This window comes from Pongo pygmaeus, chromosome 6 (genome assembly GCF_028885625.2).
Source record: "Pongo pygmaeus isolate AG05252 chromosome 6, NHGRI_mPonPyg2-v2.0_pri, whole genome shotgun sequence".
NCBI classification, from domain to species: Eukaryota; Metazoa; Chordata; class Mammalia; order Primates; family Hominidae; genus Pongo; species Pongo pygmaeus.
This window is the reverse complement of record NC_072379.2, coordinates 49904810-49923139: the sequence shown is the minus strand read 5'-3', so window position 1 is coordinate 49923139 and position 18330 is coordinate 49904810. Positions and strand designations below refer to the sequence as shown.

The 18330-nt window shown below is 42.3% G+C and overlaps 1 protein-coding gene across 3 annotated transcripts in view; it reads right to left on the bottom strand.

The window, feature by feature from the left end:
* The window catches only part of AOAH (acyloxyacyl hydrolase), a 210607-nt gene that overhangs the window by 76351 nt on the left and 115926 nt on the right, over positions 1–18330 (bottom strand). For all 3 annotated transcript variants that reach the window (XM_054493687.1, XM_054493688.1, XM_054493689.1), the window contains exon 12: positions 4744–4835. In XM_054493687.1, the coding sequence (XP_054349662.1) occupies positions 4744–4835 (92 nt within the window). The remainder of the gene's footprint in view (positions 1–4743; positions 4836–18330) is intronic.

Here is an 18330-nt window from a genome sequence, read left to right as displayed (position 1 = left end):
TGGGAGAGAATTTCAGAGATCATCTAGTCCAACTCAACTTGAGCACATAAATGAGGTTGAGGAATGCTAAATGTTCCACCTGGAATAACACAGAATGAGCACCCTTATAACTGAAAATACAGACTTCCTTTCACTCTATCATGCCTACTCTGGGATTTTAAATGCTGCTTTCAAAGGAGAAGTCCTTCCTTCTTGTAAAAGTTTTGGTATTGTTTCCCATCTTTCTACATGTGGTATTAGATCTTCGGTTTCTTTAAAGTAAGTAGGATTTTCCTGTTATATGAATTGCTTTGGAAAGTGATCTGAACATGAATTACTATTTTTAATCTTTTTTTTTTTTACTTTTTTATTTTACTTTTTTAAAGACAAGGTCTTGTTCTGTTGCCCAGGCTGGAGTACAGTGGCATGATCATAGCTCACAGCAATCTCAGCAATCTCAAACTCCTGGGCTCAAGCAATCTTCCCATCTCAGCCTCCTGAGTAGCTAAGGACTACAAGTACATGCCACCATGCCAGGCTAATTAAAAAAATATTTTTTTTAGAGATGAGGTCTTGCTATGTTGCTCAAGCTGATCTCAAACTCCTGGCCTCCAGTAATCTTCTCACCTCAGATGCCCAGTAGCTATTTTTAATCTTTTAGAAATACTTTTTTCTTCCTATTTACAGTTATACTGTTCTATTGGGAAGCTCTTAACCCCCACAGAGATTTTTTTTTCTGCTTTTGACCTACTCAATTCCTTCCTGAATCACACTGAAGAAAAATCCCAATATATTTTTTTAATGGATATCACTTATTGAATTTTCTGAAGCCCAAGAGTCAAGAAAACAGTTTTTGTTAACATCAACTCAACTAAAAGAACTAAAGGTTTGTAAAACTAAGGGGTTATGTTTGTCATTTAATGCATGCACATAATTTCAATTAAAGTTATCTATGAAGGGGATAATACATTTTGAGAGGACAAAGAGCATAAACAAATAATGAAAGGGAAGGAGCCATTTTCTCTCCTGATGCTTTCACAAGGCACAGTTTCCAAAGAACGCTGTTGATACCCATAGCAGGAGGCTGATCATGACGGTAGGAAGCACATTCTGGAGATCCAGTTGAATAGAGAAATCCACTAATTCTGTGGATAAGCATTTGGATTCAAGGGGCATGTGCCCAAAATGCCCACAGGAGCTGTATACACCTCTCAGAAGTGCTGCTTCTGGGTCAACATTCTTTTCATTTTCCTGATTCCACAAATGAGGACCTCCATCATATGCTAATCTCTTTGATATTTTTATATACTTATAACTTTTTATTCCTTTAATAAGGAGATTGGCCTAGCACAAATTATCTGTGAATATAATTTATACAATGGTATATGGATAGTTTAGCTGTAACTACTGCTGGGAGGGACATAGCAAATGGTGATCCCACGCATGCAGTGTCATGCTGCCTCTGTTTCTGCTTAATGGGGGAATCCATTGCAACTCAGATTCCAAACAGAGAATTTCCTTTTCCGTCAAAAGGAGTTGGTATATTCTTCTCCACTCCAGCTGAGTGGCAGCGAACACAGACACAGTACACAGAAACAGCTGGCAAAAAGAGCATTCTGAGAGGAACAGCTAGGGAGCTTGGGTCGCCACAAACACATAGAAAGAAAAGTTCCTTCAGGGGAGGTGAACAACCAGCTGTGGTGTGTGCCTCGTTAGAAATACAACAGGTAAGGACAGGACTTAGAGTCAACACTAGGAAGTTGCTTAAGCAGACTATGCGTTTTTTGTAAGCAGTAACAGAGAACCGAATATAAAAAGGTACTAGGTCAATAAAGACTAGCTCAGGATAGAGATGGTTTTCATATAAGCCATATCTAGATGGTCACTTACTTTGTGAGATGGCGTCAGAATTTCTCCACATAATGCTTATAAGAGTTAGAAACCATTCATGTCTGAAGGCTCTCAACTTTTCTTCTTCCCCTTGCCCCATTGCCATGCTTTGATGGAAGATCCTGTCTGCCTGCTGGGCACTGATCAGGATGATGGGTAAAAACTGCTGCAGGATTGGAGAGCTAGTGGGATTTTACATTGATAAGGGAGTAAACCCCTGGTGGGAGGACAGAACAGATGCAGAAAGGAAAAGGGAGCTTTCCCTCTCAACCCCCAATAGAAACTCAAAATGACTGAACAGAGTCTATTTGGGAGCAGGAGCTAAGTGTGGGTCAAGTTTTGGGGAAGTTGAGATTTAGGAAATACAGAGCAACTACTGGTGTGTGCGAGCTGTAAGTGGAAAGAGATGAGGAAACACGTTTTTATCTGTTTGCTGGGCATGGTGAGTGGATTCCTCTTTCATTCCTTGAGTGACTCCAGTAAAGATTTAAACTACTTGGAAATTAATTTTAAATATCGGATTGGTATTTCTTTTATGGCAACTTCATGGGGCCAAAAGGTAGTTGAGATTTATAGAGTCAATATGTAAAAATTTAAGCTTTCATTAAAGGTACAGTAAACTGTGTTCATTGTTCATACATAATTAATTCTTTTTGTTATTGTCATAAAAACCTTGATTGAGAGAAAATTCCAGATACTTTTATTGAGAAATGACTACACTGGGTGGAGGGCACTTAAACATATATATTTTTTTCTTTTCTGATGTTGACACTGGGGGGATGACCAAGGTTCTCTCTTCCATAAACCTACTTTGGTTGGGTTATCTCTGGATGTGTTCCAGGTAAAGACAACAGAGGCTGTAGCAGAGGGAAGAGGGGACTGAGGCTAGGACTCAGGAAGTCCCAGATGTCTGCGCTTATTGGGACCCTAAGGAGGCATATGATGGGTCACTGAAATAGTGCAGGCCACACCTCTACATGGGGAGGACTTCTTTGGTTCTTAGTCATTTCTCCATCCTATAGCTATGCTGTCACACAGAGGGACAATGGTTACAGTGAGCTATATTCCCACACAAAGAATAAAAACAACACAAAGTTTGGGAGGTAAGAACATATCTTTGTTATGATATGACACAAGGTTCCATGAAAACAGACCCTACCACTCTTGGCTGGGTAACCTTGGTCAAGATTCTTATTCTGTCTATTTGCCCTTGGATCTCTCAACTGCAAATGCAGAGAATAATATCCCCTACCTCACAAGGAGGTTAAATGAGAGAATATCTATACAACACTCAGTAAATGATTGGCATATAATTACTTCTTACTTCTCAAAGGTTACTTCTTACTATCCCTATTAGTAAGTCTTTTAGTATTTTTACACTAATGACAAGGACCAGCCTTTTTTAAAAGAACATGATTAAGTTTGAAAAGGTATAACTACACTGGAAAACACATCTCCTTGGCTTTCTCTATATTCACAGATTATTTCTATGTAAATATGAGTATGTTTCCCTGAAGGTTAGTTATCTTCCTAGTTTCTTCTATACCCCTTTTATCACCCCAGTCTCCCATGTGTTACCCCCCCCAAAGGAAGTGACTGTTGATTACTTCCATGAGCTCTTTTTCCTCGGAGCCCCATGGCTCTGTGGGAGACCTGTCATTGGTGTATCTTCCTTGCATTACAATTATTTGTTCACTTGTCTCATCTGCCTTAATTGCAATTGACTACAAAGATGGGACAAGCCCTATTTACCTTTAAATGGACACCTGTAACATCTGTGCCTGGTTAGGTGGTTAAGTATTTAAGAAATATTTTTAAAGCAGATGAATAAAAATCAGCAAATAAATTGTTCATGGCATGCAATGTCCTTTGTTCATCAGAATAATTGCTTGTTAAAATGATTAACGTCTGTCCTTTGGGGGCGTTCCTGTTCCTTACAGATTTGGGTAAATCACGCCCCATGCACAATTGCCCTCCTCACAGTTCTCATGGCTTATCTCATGGTGCTTTCCAGCCTTCTGCCGTTTGTTGCCTGAGTCAGAGAGGGGCTTCCTACCTGGTTCTGTCCTGCCTTTAGACCTAAAAGCAAAGCTCTACCCTTTCTTCTTTTTTACACATGGAAGCCATTCATTTGCCATCTTCCTTGTGCTTATTAACTGTCATAAATGTTTAGGACATGTTGGGAGAGAAATTGCCTCTCATATCTGTGACATTCTCCCATCCAAGTACTAACCAGGCCCTGCTTACCTTCCAGAGATCAGACAAGATCTGGTGTGTTCAGGGTGGGATGGCCATAGACTCATATCTGTGGTTTACTACCATGTTAGGGACACTTGCCAAGTTTCACCAGCATCACAGGTGTCCCTGCCAAGTGTGGGCCCTGGGAAGCAGACCCCAGGCCTTAATACCCAGGCATATGTAGTGAATTGGGTTTGTGTGTCACTCAAACTCACCAGGCCTGGTCTCTACCTACAAATCTGGGGCATTAAAGCCAGGATGATTCTAGGACTTTGAGAAGTGCCAATTAGCTTCGGCCATTATCTTTATAAATATCAATTTCTGAGAACAAATACTCAAGTAAACTTTGTTTTTCCTTGAATCAGAAAATTTCAGTTATGTGTTTAGTATTTTCCATCAGAGGTAAACTATGGAACTCCACTCCCATCCTGCCCAGAGCAGGAATATGCTTTTCTTGCCAGCGCTGCTAAAATGCAATTTGCGTTACATCCTACTGTATGGTGGATGAACTCAAATTCATGTTCTAGAAGCAGTTCCTAATAATTCTCATTTCAACATCTTGGTAGCAACCCCCATCTCTTGTTCTTTCCTTACACAGATGTATTCAAATGTCTGAGGGTGCGCAAAGACACTTACCCAACAGTGGAGTCCAGAAATCCTGTAGCACCAGAGAGTTGGGGCCAGTCGAGCTCATTGGTAAGGGCTGTTGGTAGATTGATGAAAGAGTTCTAAGGAAAACAATAAAGTAGCAATTATCAAAATGGTCATTTATTTTCTAAAGGTAGTAAGAAAATTCATGACCTGAGCGTTGCTCTCTGTCCGTCTGTTTCCCACTCTCAATCTCTTGCTTTAAGGGCTTTTGGTATTCAAGGCAGATGCCTCTAACCTTCAACTTCATCAGGGAAGTCACAATGGTCAGCGCCACCCTTGACCTGGCTTCTACTCAGCTCTTGTGAAACATGCAGAACATTTGGCATCTCAAACACTTGGGAGGGATGCTTCAGCAGACTAAACTTCCCACTCTTACATTTTCTGAGATTTTCTCCATTTTGCAGTTTAGGCCATCAGAAAGTCAATCGTCTGAAAAGTAATTTATCTGAAAAATAATGCCCTATCCCTTAGAAAAAAATGCCTTCCCTGGGTTCAAAGCTATGGCCTTAAGGTATTAAGGTGGTGCCCTCTGACCTTCTTGGGGGTCTCAGACATTTTTGACAATCTAATTGAGGTTCCTTTCACCACAAAAATGCACATGTATTTAACCTGGCCTGTGATTTCAGGAGGCTCACTGACCCCCTGGAACTCCTGCACAATTTGTCAAGAATTCCTGATACAAAGTGTTGACAAAAATAGGATTCATGTGAACCACATTTCCATGGCTTGTGCAAAATCAGCAAAGAAAAATGTGATGAGCTACAACCTCATATTGCTCCTTTTATGAGTGATTTCTGGGACTAATCTCTCCTGTGGTCTAAATTTTAGAAAAAGCTTATCTAAATTGGTATGTTTGGAATAGGGCTGCCAGATTTAGCAAATAAAAATAAAGGGTACCAGCCAGGTGCTGTGGCTTGTGCCAGTAATCCCAGCACTTTGGGAGGCTGAAGCAGGAGGACTGCTTGAGCCTAGGAGTTTGAGACCAGCCTGGGCAACATAGGTAAAATTGGTTTCTACAAAAAATAACAAATTAGCTAGGTACGATGGCATGTGCCTGTGGTCCCAGCTACATGGGAGGCTGAGATAGGAGGATTGCTTGAGCCCAGGACATCAAGGCTGCAGTGAGCCATGATCACGTCACTGTACTCCAGCCTGGGCAACAGAGCAAGACTGTCTCAAAAATATATACACACATACATAAATAATAAAGGATGCCCAGTTAGGTTTGAATTTCAGGCAAACAAGGAATAATTTTTTGGATTAGTATGTCTCATGCAATGAATGGTTGGAACATACTTATACTTGAAAAATTTGTTATTTATCCTAAGCTCAAATTTGACTGGGTATCTTGTATTTTATCTGGGCATCTTTCTTTGGATAAAACCTTTAAAAGCCAATATTCCCTTTTTGCCTTCACTGACTGGAAGCCTCCATGAGTGGCTGCAAGAAGCCTTTGTATTTCTCAATATTGAAAACCTGTGCTCCCTTTGGGTAAATGTGAAAACCTTGGGTCCTCCTTTAATGCTATTTTAAAATTTAAAATAAATTAAAGTAATGTCTAAAGACAAGCATGTCAAAACAATTGTAGCTTTAGCACAATTTTCCAAATGGCACATGCCCCTGGCCTCCTGTTTTTTCCTCATCCATGAAGATCCCTCTCCTAAGGAGACTCTGATGTTAGAGGCTGTGAGGGAAAGAAAAGCCATTAACTCCTTGAAAATATGTCATTGTTCTTTCTTATTGCAAGGTAGTACATGGGTTTGTTTTAGAAATGCAAACATTATAGTCATTTACAATGCAGAAATGAAAGCCCCCCATCACCTTCCCCTAAGAGATAACTCTTATGAGATAACCATGGTTAACAGTTTGTGTCATATATAGAACAGTTTATATGTGAAATCTACCATAAATCTTTAAACTGGGAAAAACTCAGTTCTCCTATTTTCAGAGAGATAGAGAATGAGCACTCAAAATAAATAAAATGCAAATTTATATTTCTTAATTGTGGACTGTTATGGGTTGAATTATGTTTCTCGAAAAGATGTGTTGAAGTCTTAACCCCACTTCAGAATGTGACCTTGTTTGGAAACAGAGTCATTGCAGATGTAACTAGTTAAGAAGAGGTCATACTGGAATAAGATGGGCCCCCAATCCAATATGACTGGTCCTTATAAGAAGAGGAAGAGGAAGAGACAGAAACGAAGACACAGGGAGAAGGCCATGCAATGGTGGAGGCAGAGATTTGAATGATGCTTCTGCAATCCAGTTAATGGCAAAGATTGCCAGCTGTCTCCAGAAGCTGGAAGAGAGGCATGGAATAAATGTTTTCAGAGACCCCCAAGAAGGAACTAACCCTGCTGACATCTTGATCTCAGACTTCCAGCCTCCAGAATTCTGGGGCAATCAATTTACGTTGTTTTCAGCCACCCAGCTTGTGGTACTTTGATATAGCAGCCAAGGAAACTAATACATGGCTTGAATTGGACAATATGCTTGTTGCTTTTATTATTCAAAGGGCTAAGACATGAACCCCTTTACTATGTTTACTTTCAAAATAATTCCTAGAACAAACAAAGTGTTTAAACGCAGCAGTTATCCCATGATATGCTGTATATTTTCTGTGGGTCTCTGAGCTTCCTCTGCTCCTCCTTCTTCAATTGCCTCCTCCTTCCACACATGCCATGAAACCTCCATCCTTATTCTTATCCTAAGTGTGATTTCCAGCACTGTAGGGGCTGGAAGAGGGAGGAATTGGTCAGGAAGTATGGCGTCCTGGGATGCACCTGTATTAATGATGATTTATCCTCTTTAAAAACCAGAAACAACCCCATGGAAAGAAAGCTCCCAGTAAATCTCGGAGGACCATGCAGTCTCAGTGACAGGTACTTTGTCACCCCTTAGCATTCAGCACCCACCACTTTCTGCTCGAAACTCCACCATTACTGTGATTCAGCTATTCTCTGTTTGAGTTTCTATTTCTCCTGCCACTATAAAGCAAAACTTTTCTCTGTGTTTTATCTTATTTTTCCCTACATCTTTCTGCTTACAATGTGTGTTTACTGTAGGATGAGAATATTCATTCTGCCAGACAAGACAAGAAAAACAAATAGAATGGATGAAACTCACAAGATATGTTTAGCAGAGATAGTGAGTAAGCAAGTGGCTTGTGAGATGCAGGCAGAATTTATGAGCTGTGTTGAGTCAGTAACCTGCAAAACACGTTGAAACTTACAAGAATGATATGGTTCTTTTCCACCCCACTCCCTCACCTTTTTCTCTGTCATCCGTGCAATGGCAACTCCAGACTTGGGAAACTTGGATGAGGAACTAGGTTTCTGATTCTGTCTGGGTCTGCTCTCCCTTTCACAGGAAGGAGTTAGACAAGAACTATGCAGGCATAGGCATACCCTCTGTAGCCTGGCACACTAAGGGAGAGGTAAATAATTCTTAAGCATGCCAGCAAAGTAGAGAAAGGGCTTTGCTCTAGAAATCAGATGATCTGTCTTCTGCGTCTGGCTCTACAAATACAAAGAAGAAACACAAATCAAGAAAACTCCATGATTGCATCTGACAACACTGGAAATAGGTTCCATACCCCCTGCAGCCCTCATTCTCAGTTAGGGGTGGGTGATGAAGTTCTTGTCTTCAGTGGCGGAAGAGGGGATATTGAGAGGAGGGGTAGGGTAGATGGGGAAACGGCAGGCAATCCTGTCTTGGGAAGTGGGATCTCCATGTTCCTAACATTCTCCAAGCTGAGTTCTCTCTGGATTAATCTGAAGAAATGGGGCTCAGCTACCTGGGAGATTCCTGGAATCCTTGCTGCTATCTCAGAAACCAGTTAGTCTTGGAATCATCTCCATCAGGATTTCAGCTGGAGTGGACAGTGGCTGGTGCTGAATCACAACTGGGGCCAGGGTGAGTTTGTATTCCTCAGCGGGAGCCCTCAAAGGCCCAGGCAGACCAGGTCATTCGATGAACTTCAAAATATAGCAAACCTGTGCTTTCCTGGTTGAATGTTTTAGACTTCACTTCTGGTGTTAAGCCAAGGTTTTACTGTTATTAGTGTGCAAACTTGGGGAAGATGTATTTCAGTTTCAGTATCTCCAATGGCTATAGAAATATCACCTTATTTACTTCAGTAAGACTGTGGGGAAGACCAAAAGACACAGTCAGAAGCAGGTTGACAAGTCAGAGCCCTACTATGTGAAGCATCATGTTTAGGGCAGACCACCTAGTGTCCCTTTCCAAGTGAACTGTCCCAGGTTTAAGAGGAGTGACATTTATTTGCCAGATAATAGAAAAGGTTTGAGCAGACTAATAGAAGCCTTGGCATATTTTTTTTCCTTAGTAAATTTGGTAGATAAAAATGAAAAGTAGTGGCTATTAATAGCAAATGTTTTATAGATCCTAGTAAAAAGAGAATGTTTAAGTCCTATCACATTAAACAATAAAAGCCTTATTCATGCAACATTATATCCAAGATATTTCAGGCATTTGAGGCAGGAGGAATGCAAATTAAGATTTTCGTCATCAACTCCTGCTTATTCCTCTTGAGCATTTATGTTCTTAGGAAACTCGTTTTAAATGTACCTTAAATGTACATATGTGAAAAAGACTGAATATTTACCAAGAAAAATTTTCCAAACTTACAGAGCATAAGCAACTTAGTGAGTGTCAGATCACTACCACATTTCTTCAAAATTTCTTCTGACCTTTATCAATGATAGATATTTATTTTTATGGCATAGTTGGCACATGTTTACTGTTTTGTGTAATAGTTTCATTTAACGTTTCCCTGTGTGTGGGTATGTGTGTGTGTATTTCTATGCATCGAGAAAGCCCACTGGTTCCCATTTTTGATGGATATTTAGTAAATACAATAATTTGAATTTGGTAATATTTTAAGCCCTAACTTCAGCAAGTAATTGATGTTCTTAAAGCTTTGTTGTGTGGGAGAAAGAGAGTAATGACACCAATCCTTCATTCATCTGATTCTGCCAGTCTTCCAGCAAAGCAGGGAGTATCCTCAGTGCCTTTCCTTCACTGTTTACATTTGGGCTCTCTCCATCCTGCACTGCTGTGGACAGTCTACACAGTATATTCCCTTTTCTATTACACGTATCTGCATTAGACCTGAATGGATTATTTTCAAACAGTACAAAGTCACTTGGAGGAATCTAAGTAACTACTGTTGGAAAAAGATTAAAAATGTCATCACCAGTTAAATAAGCATTGTTTTATCCATTCCCCAGAATTAAAGTCTCAAAGCAGATGGGGGATTGTTACTTTACCAAAAAAAGAAAACAGCTCTTGGGTTGGTATTTTTAATAATGCTGGAGAGTTTCAAGGCCAGGGAATCAGAGACAAGGGCTACCTGCTTAGCGTTGGGACCATGGGTCTCCCAGTTCCACTAGTTGGCTCCTCCTCCATCTGTCCTGCAGTGGCGCTTGCAGAAGGTAAGCAGGGTTCCTCCTGATTTCTGCCTCTCAGTCCCACCGTGCCACCACACTACCTCCCATCTGCTCAGGTCCCCACCGCTCCCATTACCTTAGTGCCTTTCTTGTGGGAACACCACATTATGCAGCTTTCAGAGCCTCTCTTGGCCTTCACACACACTTTCCTGCCAGACTCCCATTTCTGTAGCCTCTGCTACCTGAATCTGTCATACACATAAATGTCTGCCTATTCATGATGCTTGGATGTGCTGTTTCCTAGATAACTTGCATTAAGCCAGAGTGGGGAAGGGAACTAATGCTGGGTTCCCCTTATGTGCCAGGCACTGAGACAGGAAACTTGCACAAATTGTTCAATTCAATTATACAACTCTATGAGGGAGCCTTCCTCCTTCCTCTCCTCCCTCTCTCCCTTCTACAAACACTTTAGAGCAACTACCATGTATCAGATTGGATATTCCCTCTAATAAAGAACAAGTATTCACACCTCAGACAAACAGCAGCAAATTAAATGACCAACCCTTAACCCAGTGAGAGGCTCTGGGAGGGCCCCTCTTATGATGAGCACCTTCCCTTGTTGATTCAGGCCCCTGGAGGACTTCTGTGTTTTCTGTTGTTGAAAGAATCCCTTATGAAGGGCAGCGCAGGGCCCAGGACTGCTCTGGTCTGAACTCAGATATGTCTGGCCTGACATATCCCGGGGAAAGGCCCCCGGAGACACGCACACCACCGCTCTGGATGACTTGCCAAGGTCATAGATCTGGTAAATAGTAGGGCTGGGACTTGAGCCCAGGTTCTGGTGGAACAAGAAAGGGAGAGGTGTAGGGCAGGCCAGGTTGGCACCATCCTCAGCTTCCCATAGCCCACTTGTATCTGGTCCTTGCTTTGCCCCCAAGCTGCCAAATCCCATAAAATCACAAAATGGGCCAAGCTGGGCTAGATAGTCCTTGAACATGAGGCTTCCTGGTTGCCTGTTTAGGGGGCAGTCTCCCAGATACTGCTTTGGGTGAAAAGTTCTGAAGTCCACAGATGATTTGAGAGCTGCCTCCATCTTTTCCTTCTCTCTTTCTCTTGTATGGAGGCCGCGTCTAATTTATGAAGAGCGCAGAATGAATATTTTGGGGAAAAATACTGAAACCATATGTGACCCTACACAGAAACTCCCACACACCCTACTCTTCTGCACCCAGGGCCTGTCTGGCCTGACACACCTGGGGGAAAGGCCCCCAGGAGACGGTGCACACCACTGTTCTGGAGGTCTGTCTTCCAGTGGGGCCTGGCAGATGAATTTCTGGGAGAATAGAGAGAGGATATATCATCTGGTTTCTGCTTCTGTCATCTCAGGCTTAACTAGATTAGGTAGCACAGTTCTCATAAACTAAGGCTTTAATATAGACAACTTCAGGAAAGCAATTTAACTCTGTACATTTGATTTGTAAACCTTATAATCTCCCATGCGTGAGATGAGTCTCATATTGAGGGAAAGTCCCTGTGGCCCTGTGATTCATTACACACACACAGGCACACAGAGGAAAAGAGGGAGGGAGAGAGGGGGAGGGGGAGGGAGAGAGAGAGAAACATCAGGCACCAGACTGTGCTGGGCACTCTGTTGGACGCCATACCAGGTAGCTGTGGGCTCCTTCTTCATGGGACTCACCGTCTAGAGGGGCACAGACAATAAACACTTCCCATCTGGGTAACCTGGAAGTCTTTCCTTAACCCTTCTGTGCTTCAGTTTCATTACCAATAAAAATGGCTTAATAATAGTACCTATCTCATTGGGTGGTTGAGAGAATTAAAAAAGATAATCTATGCATGACGTTTAGACTTGTAAGAGCTCAATAAAAGTTGGTTGTTAGTAGTATTAAGGGCAGTCCAGAGTACTGTGTCAGTACATAGAAGGGACATCTGTCCCACATGTGGGGCTTTCAAGAAAGGAGTCTTGAAGGAAGTCTTATCTAATGTGTGAGTCCTGGAAGGCTAGGAAGAGAGAACCAAGCACAGAGGGGCCAGGTAATCCCCAAGTTTAGTGACTTAAAATGTACTACACACCAGCGGACCAGTTAGCAATAACTACTCAGCACCTGGTACGATGCTTATTCGATGCACATTCAACTTCAGCGAAATAAGTCATTTTCAGGGAAAAAGTAGAGCGTTTCCTCTTTGACCCTCTGCCAGTACAAAAGCTTATGGGGGCAGTGAATAAACAATCAAATAAAAAATTCTAGCAAAATGTGACAAGTAAATACAAAGAGGACAAAATGGCAAATAACACTCCATGTTTCATCATTTTGCTTGAATGTAGCTCTTTTTATTTATTTATTTTTACCTTGTCAGGTCCTCTTAGTTTATTTCTTTTCCTTTTCTATTATTTATTACTTAAGCTCTAACCCTATGATTTATTTATTCAATGAATGAGTCGAGGGATGCATTTCTCTCACTGCTGCATACCAAATGAGAAAGCATTGTACAGTTAAACTCTTTCTACTGAATTCCCTTCCTTCCATTGTTTTTTTTTTTTCACCCCTAGGGTGATTGAAGAACTTTTTTTAGATTCATAAAAGCAAGAAAACAAGAGTATAAAATATCCTCCTCGTATACAGAAATAACCACAAATCATTTCTAAGGCCATTGAAACAAATTTTTCCACAAACAGAAAAAAAAAAAAAAAATCCTCCAAGGGCCAGAAATGAGCACGAAGAGATACACATCCTCGAAGCTGACTCTTCTGATACCTTTGATTCTGTAAAAGTTTAGTCATTTCTAAAACAGCCAGACTGCAATTTGTCTGGGATGTGGGTAGTTTTTCTTTTTGGGGGGTAATAACTGGAATTTGATACCAGAAGAAGTCCAAGGTCAAGTTACGGAGGGGAAAGTGGAGAAAACCTCACTGGGGCCACCTGCTCACCGGGACTGACCTGGGCTCTTGTTCCCCATGACCATGATCATAAATGATGATCTCATTTTCTTTCTCTCCTCTCTTTCACTTTATACCAAGAGGCTGTCCCAAAACCTTGCCATTCCACCCCTCTGGGCATACACATCTGTTGGCCCCAGGTGACTGCAGCAACCTCTGGTCAGGGGCCCTGCCCCCTCACTCTCTTCCTACATCTTCAGTAGTGTTTCCCAGAATCTCATAGGGAGCTTCTTTAAAGTACAGATCCTGATTGGGTAGGTTTGTGGTGGGGCCCTATTATCTCATTTTGAATAAGTAAGTGCCCTACATGACTGCAATGACTGGCCATGTAGGGAAACCCTAATCTGCAGGCTACTGTAGCTATTCAATGTCGTCCTCCACCACAAGGAAGCTCATGTCCCCAGCCTCTCCTGACAGCCCCCCTCTGCCACCCCCGTCAACAATCTGGGTCCCCTGAACCTACCCCTACCCCCTCAGACCTCCAGGTCTCGCCACAAGCTCTTCCTCCAGCTCCACTGTCTTGACTGCTCAGTTGCTAATCAACAGACAGGGGTTGGCTACATCTGGACTTCCTCTCAGAGCCTTCCTCGCCTGCCCTGACCTTTCTCTCTTAGGTGTCCTCTTCTAGGTCTCATGGTAGCTTGTGCATGCCTAGCTGACTGCACCTAACCCTCTAGCACTGCGGCAGGGGCTGGCAAACATCTTCTGTAAAGGGCTAGATGGTAAATATTTCAGGTTTGCAGGCCATTTGTTCTCTGTTGTGACTGCTCAGTTCTGCTGTTGTCATAGACAATATGTAAGTGAACGGGCATCACTGTGTTCCAATGAAACTTAGTTTACAAAAGCAGGGAGGGCAGTGTCTGGCCCAAGGGCCATAGTTTTCTGACCTCTACCCTAGGATCCAACAGACTCAGTTTGTATCTGGGCTCCATGTTTAACCTTTTGTCAGTTAGCTAAACTTGCTAAGTCTCAGTTTCTTTATCTATAAAATACATATAATAGCAGAGTCATTTCAGTATTGTCTTAGTCCATTTCCTGCTATAGTCCATATTCTGCTATATTTTCTCGGTCTATATTCTGCTATAGCAAGATACCTTATAGTGTAATTTATAAACAACAGAAATTTATTGTTCATAATTCACAGAGACTAGGAAGTTCAAGATCAAGGTGCTGGCAAATTTGGGTCTGGTGAAGGCCTCTGCTTCGTAAATGGTGCCTTGTTGCTGCATTCTCACATGGGGGCAAGGGAACTCTTTTACAAGAGCACCAATCCCAGCCATGAGGATGGAGCCCTGATGACTTAATCCCTTCTCATCGGCCCCACCTCTTCATATTAACAGTGGGTATTAGTTCCAACATATGAATTTTGGGGGGACACCAACATTCAGACCATTGTAAGTATTAAATAAGATAATGCTAAATAGGATACTTGGTGTTTGGTAAGCACATGGTAATATTTGCTTTCTATTATTATTATTGATTATTGTGAGCTTATTTGTTTATTCTTCCCAGCTAGATTTTACATTTTTTGAGGCTGAGCCAGTGCTTTTCACCTCCAGAGCCCCAGTTATCCACCTTTATCTATTTCTCTGTCTTTAATAATAGAACAGTGATAGCTGGGCATAGGGCTGCCCAGCCAGGGACTGCACTTGTTAGTCTCTGTTGCAGCCTGGTATGGCCATATGACTAAGTTCTGGACAATGGGGTGTGAGAAAGAAGTGATATTTGCCACCATCGTGCCAACTTCTCCCAAGGGATGTATATGCCTTCACTTGGTCTTTTTTCTTCCCTCCAGGTGACAGGTGGTAGGATTAGGGGAAGCTACCTCGGACCCCAGGATGGAAACTGCATGTTGAGGATGACCTAACTTTCCCCCAGCCCTAGACTGCTTCCCTCTGGATTACTACATAAAAGGGAAACACTTCCATCTTAAGTCACCAAATTTGGGACTCTGTGACCACAGCTGAGACCATATCCTGCCCTGTTAAGAAGAGCTGATGCATCCATTCATTCTTGTTGGCTCTGAAATATATGTTACCAGCATAAGACCATGACCTCTTTGCTGCTTTCTGCTCCACTTTCCTTTGAGCTCTTTAGCAGTCAGGCTTAGTGATGCTATCCTCAATTTCTGCCTCTGGAATCTTTGGACTTTGTACTTCATGCATGCTCTTCCTTATATTCCTCCAGGAATTAGGTCATCACTAATGACCTAATTTAGTGGTTTAGCTCATCACTCCGCCCTAACTCCCAACCATTTCCTTGAGTGGAAATTCTGTATGATTTCCCAAGGAAATCATATAGAAGCCAGTCTTGCCCCCTAGACGTTTGACTAGAGCTGGGCTGGATGTTATCTGCCTACTCCCACTCCTCCTAAGGACTTGCATGGAAGGAATTAGTTGAAAAACAATGAATGAACAGTGTATGACATTATTTTTAAATGATGGGATTTTCTCTTTCCACATGCCAATGAACTTGAGATTCTAGGTGTTTCCCCTGTGATGAGTAATTTCATGAGCTCCATTTGATGGCTAAGGAATGTGGGGGAGAGTGAAGCAGGTGACAGACATAATTAACCAGGGGGCAAGAGATTGTCCTCTAGTTGCAGCAGCAGGCTGGATAGCACAGGCACTGACTGACTCACACTGCCTCCTGATACAGAAGTCTTTATTTCATGTGCTGGGAGAGCAGGTATGTGGGCTGAGTAATTATAAATGCTTTTCAGAAGTATGGAGTTTAAAATAATTTCCTCTTGTAGTTTTCGTAACAACTGGTGTTTGGCTTTTTACTTCTCTCAGAAGGCAGCAGGGCCAAGATGATGGATGTTTTCAGAACAATGAGCCTGGGAATGCACCCTACATGGCTGGCAGGTGAGAGACCAGATTCTCACCTTGAGTAGGGAGAGAAGGGCGTCGAGTTGATCAGAATTCAAGAACGGCCCGTCTGGCCTGTTCATGAACAGGGAAAGGAAACGGAAGAACATTCTGTCTCTTGTGGCCTCATTGCTGCTGGAGAGCAGAATTCACCGTGGTGAACACAACTCTATTTTTCTGACAGAATCGATGAGAAATAACTAGGATTGAGGTTTCTCTCCTCATCACCTAGCATCTTTAATCTGCTAGCCTGCAAGATGGCTGAGGATCAGAAGATGTAATTTTGTCCAGTTTTACTAAACAATCGCTTTTCTTCACCTTAAAATATAATAAAGAAAGCACTATAATGCTTAGATATTTCTGGAGTCGACATGAAGGTAACTCAGATAGAATTCCCGTATTTTGTATGCATTATGAAAATCTTCCTCTGTGCTTAAGGGAGGCTTTATGTGCAGTGATAAATCCAGAGAGCGGGAAGCAGGGCGGGTGAGTGAGGGTAGGGTGACAGCTTCGATACTGCCTGTGCTGTTTGTGGGTTAATAAAGAGTAGCCAAACCTGATACACAAAATCATCTCAAAGGGAGAAATGAAGTGCATATAAGCTTGAGAGATGGGAGCCGCTTTGCTCTCTAGTGAATATGCATTTTCAGCAGCTAGATTAAGGATTCATTTTGTCCTTGACACAGCACGAAATTCAATCTGCGCCTACTTACTCTACAGACAACAGCCTGCCAGGGGTCGTGCAAAGATTTTATAATAGGATAGGCAACAGCTTTAGCTAGCAAAATAAACATTTGGGAAATTGTATTTCAGAATCGCTTCTCTCTCCTCACCCCCTCCCCCAACCCGTCATGCAATTCTGATTCAGTGAAATGCAGCATTTAATATTTTGGAAATAATTTTCAAACAGATGGGGGAAGAGGCAGGAGGGCAGCATCCCTTGCTGGCCTCAATGATCTTTCCACCTCCTCTTTTTCAACAAACAACTCAAGCAGAGATTGTTTTTTCCCTTGAAAGAAAAAAAGAAAAAAAACAAAACCAGCATGAAAGTGTTTTTGGATTTGCTCTTCGTCTTCCTTTGACATCTTTCTAAGTTGAGGTCTTTCTTGTGGCTTGAGAAGGTCGATTTGAACCTAACTACTGAGGTTTAGATATTTCTGAGTGAAGCTCAGTTTGTTTAAGAAGAAAGGGAGCAGACAGGTCGGAATGAGACTCAGAACCCTTTCTGTCTGTGGAACCATGAGAGACAGTCTTCATACTCTCTTTATTGAACTACAAATATCTTTCCAGATGAATACACTCCTAATCTAATTAGCTGTAAACAGGACTCCCGGGTGCCCCACTACTTAAGCAGAGGATGGCAAGAGCAGGAGAGGAGAGGGGCTGCTGCAGGGAGAATGCCTGACAGTGGATTCCTTTTCAGCGAATACAGCTGGGATGGGATCATGTACACACAGACGTGTTTTCTGCCTTATAGGGAGACAAAGGCAAAGAAGTATCAAGTAGCCTCATAGAAGGCAGAAGGGCCCATTATAAAACAATGCACACTTGTTTTTCTACAGCATTTACTGTGCTTGCCAGACAATACGATCAGGTCCTTGGTGCAGCAAAGGAATGGAACGAAACATGTCTGGGCTTCCTGAAGGGTCTTGATTTGTAATATGCATTCCTACCATCAGACCCCAAGGGAGATTCCTGCTGGTGTTTGAGGTCTTTAACTGGCACATGAGGCAGGCAGTACTCGTAGGGTGCAATGAGACAATTCCTTCCTTTTTCCCACTGCACACTCAACTGTGGTGCTAATTCATCCTTTGCCCTGGAAGAAAATCCAGACCAGCCCAATTATGCACATGCTCATTCTCAGAAACGTACACTCTTCTGGTTATATTCAATTCCATTTCAGAAAAGAAAAATGTTCAGTCTTCACAATTTTAAGTAAAACTTCTTGCTCCCTGTCCATCCTGCGCTTGAGGCTGATTATCTGTACCCAGGGATGGGAATGTGGTCCACTTTCTTTGTCTACTTGGCCAGCTTTTCCTTCCACTTGCTGGCTGAGGCCTGCGGTGGAGGGAGAAGAGGTACAGTCAGGTGTGATTGCCTCTAACTGGGCAGATATCCAAAGCTGACTTTCTATAATGAGGGCTGTTGTGGAGCTCTTGAGAGGCATTGTGGGGAACAGGTGACTGAATTTGCCATGGTGGAGTGGGTGCATTCTCTGCACCCCACTAGTCACTTAAGTTTGCTGCTTCAGCCCTGCTCAGCTGGAGGTTAAGCCCTGTGAAGTCACCTTGCCCCTGCAGGCCATCCTCTGCAGGATGTCCAGTGGTCCAGA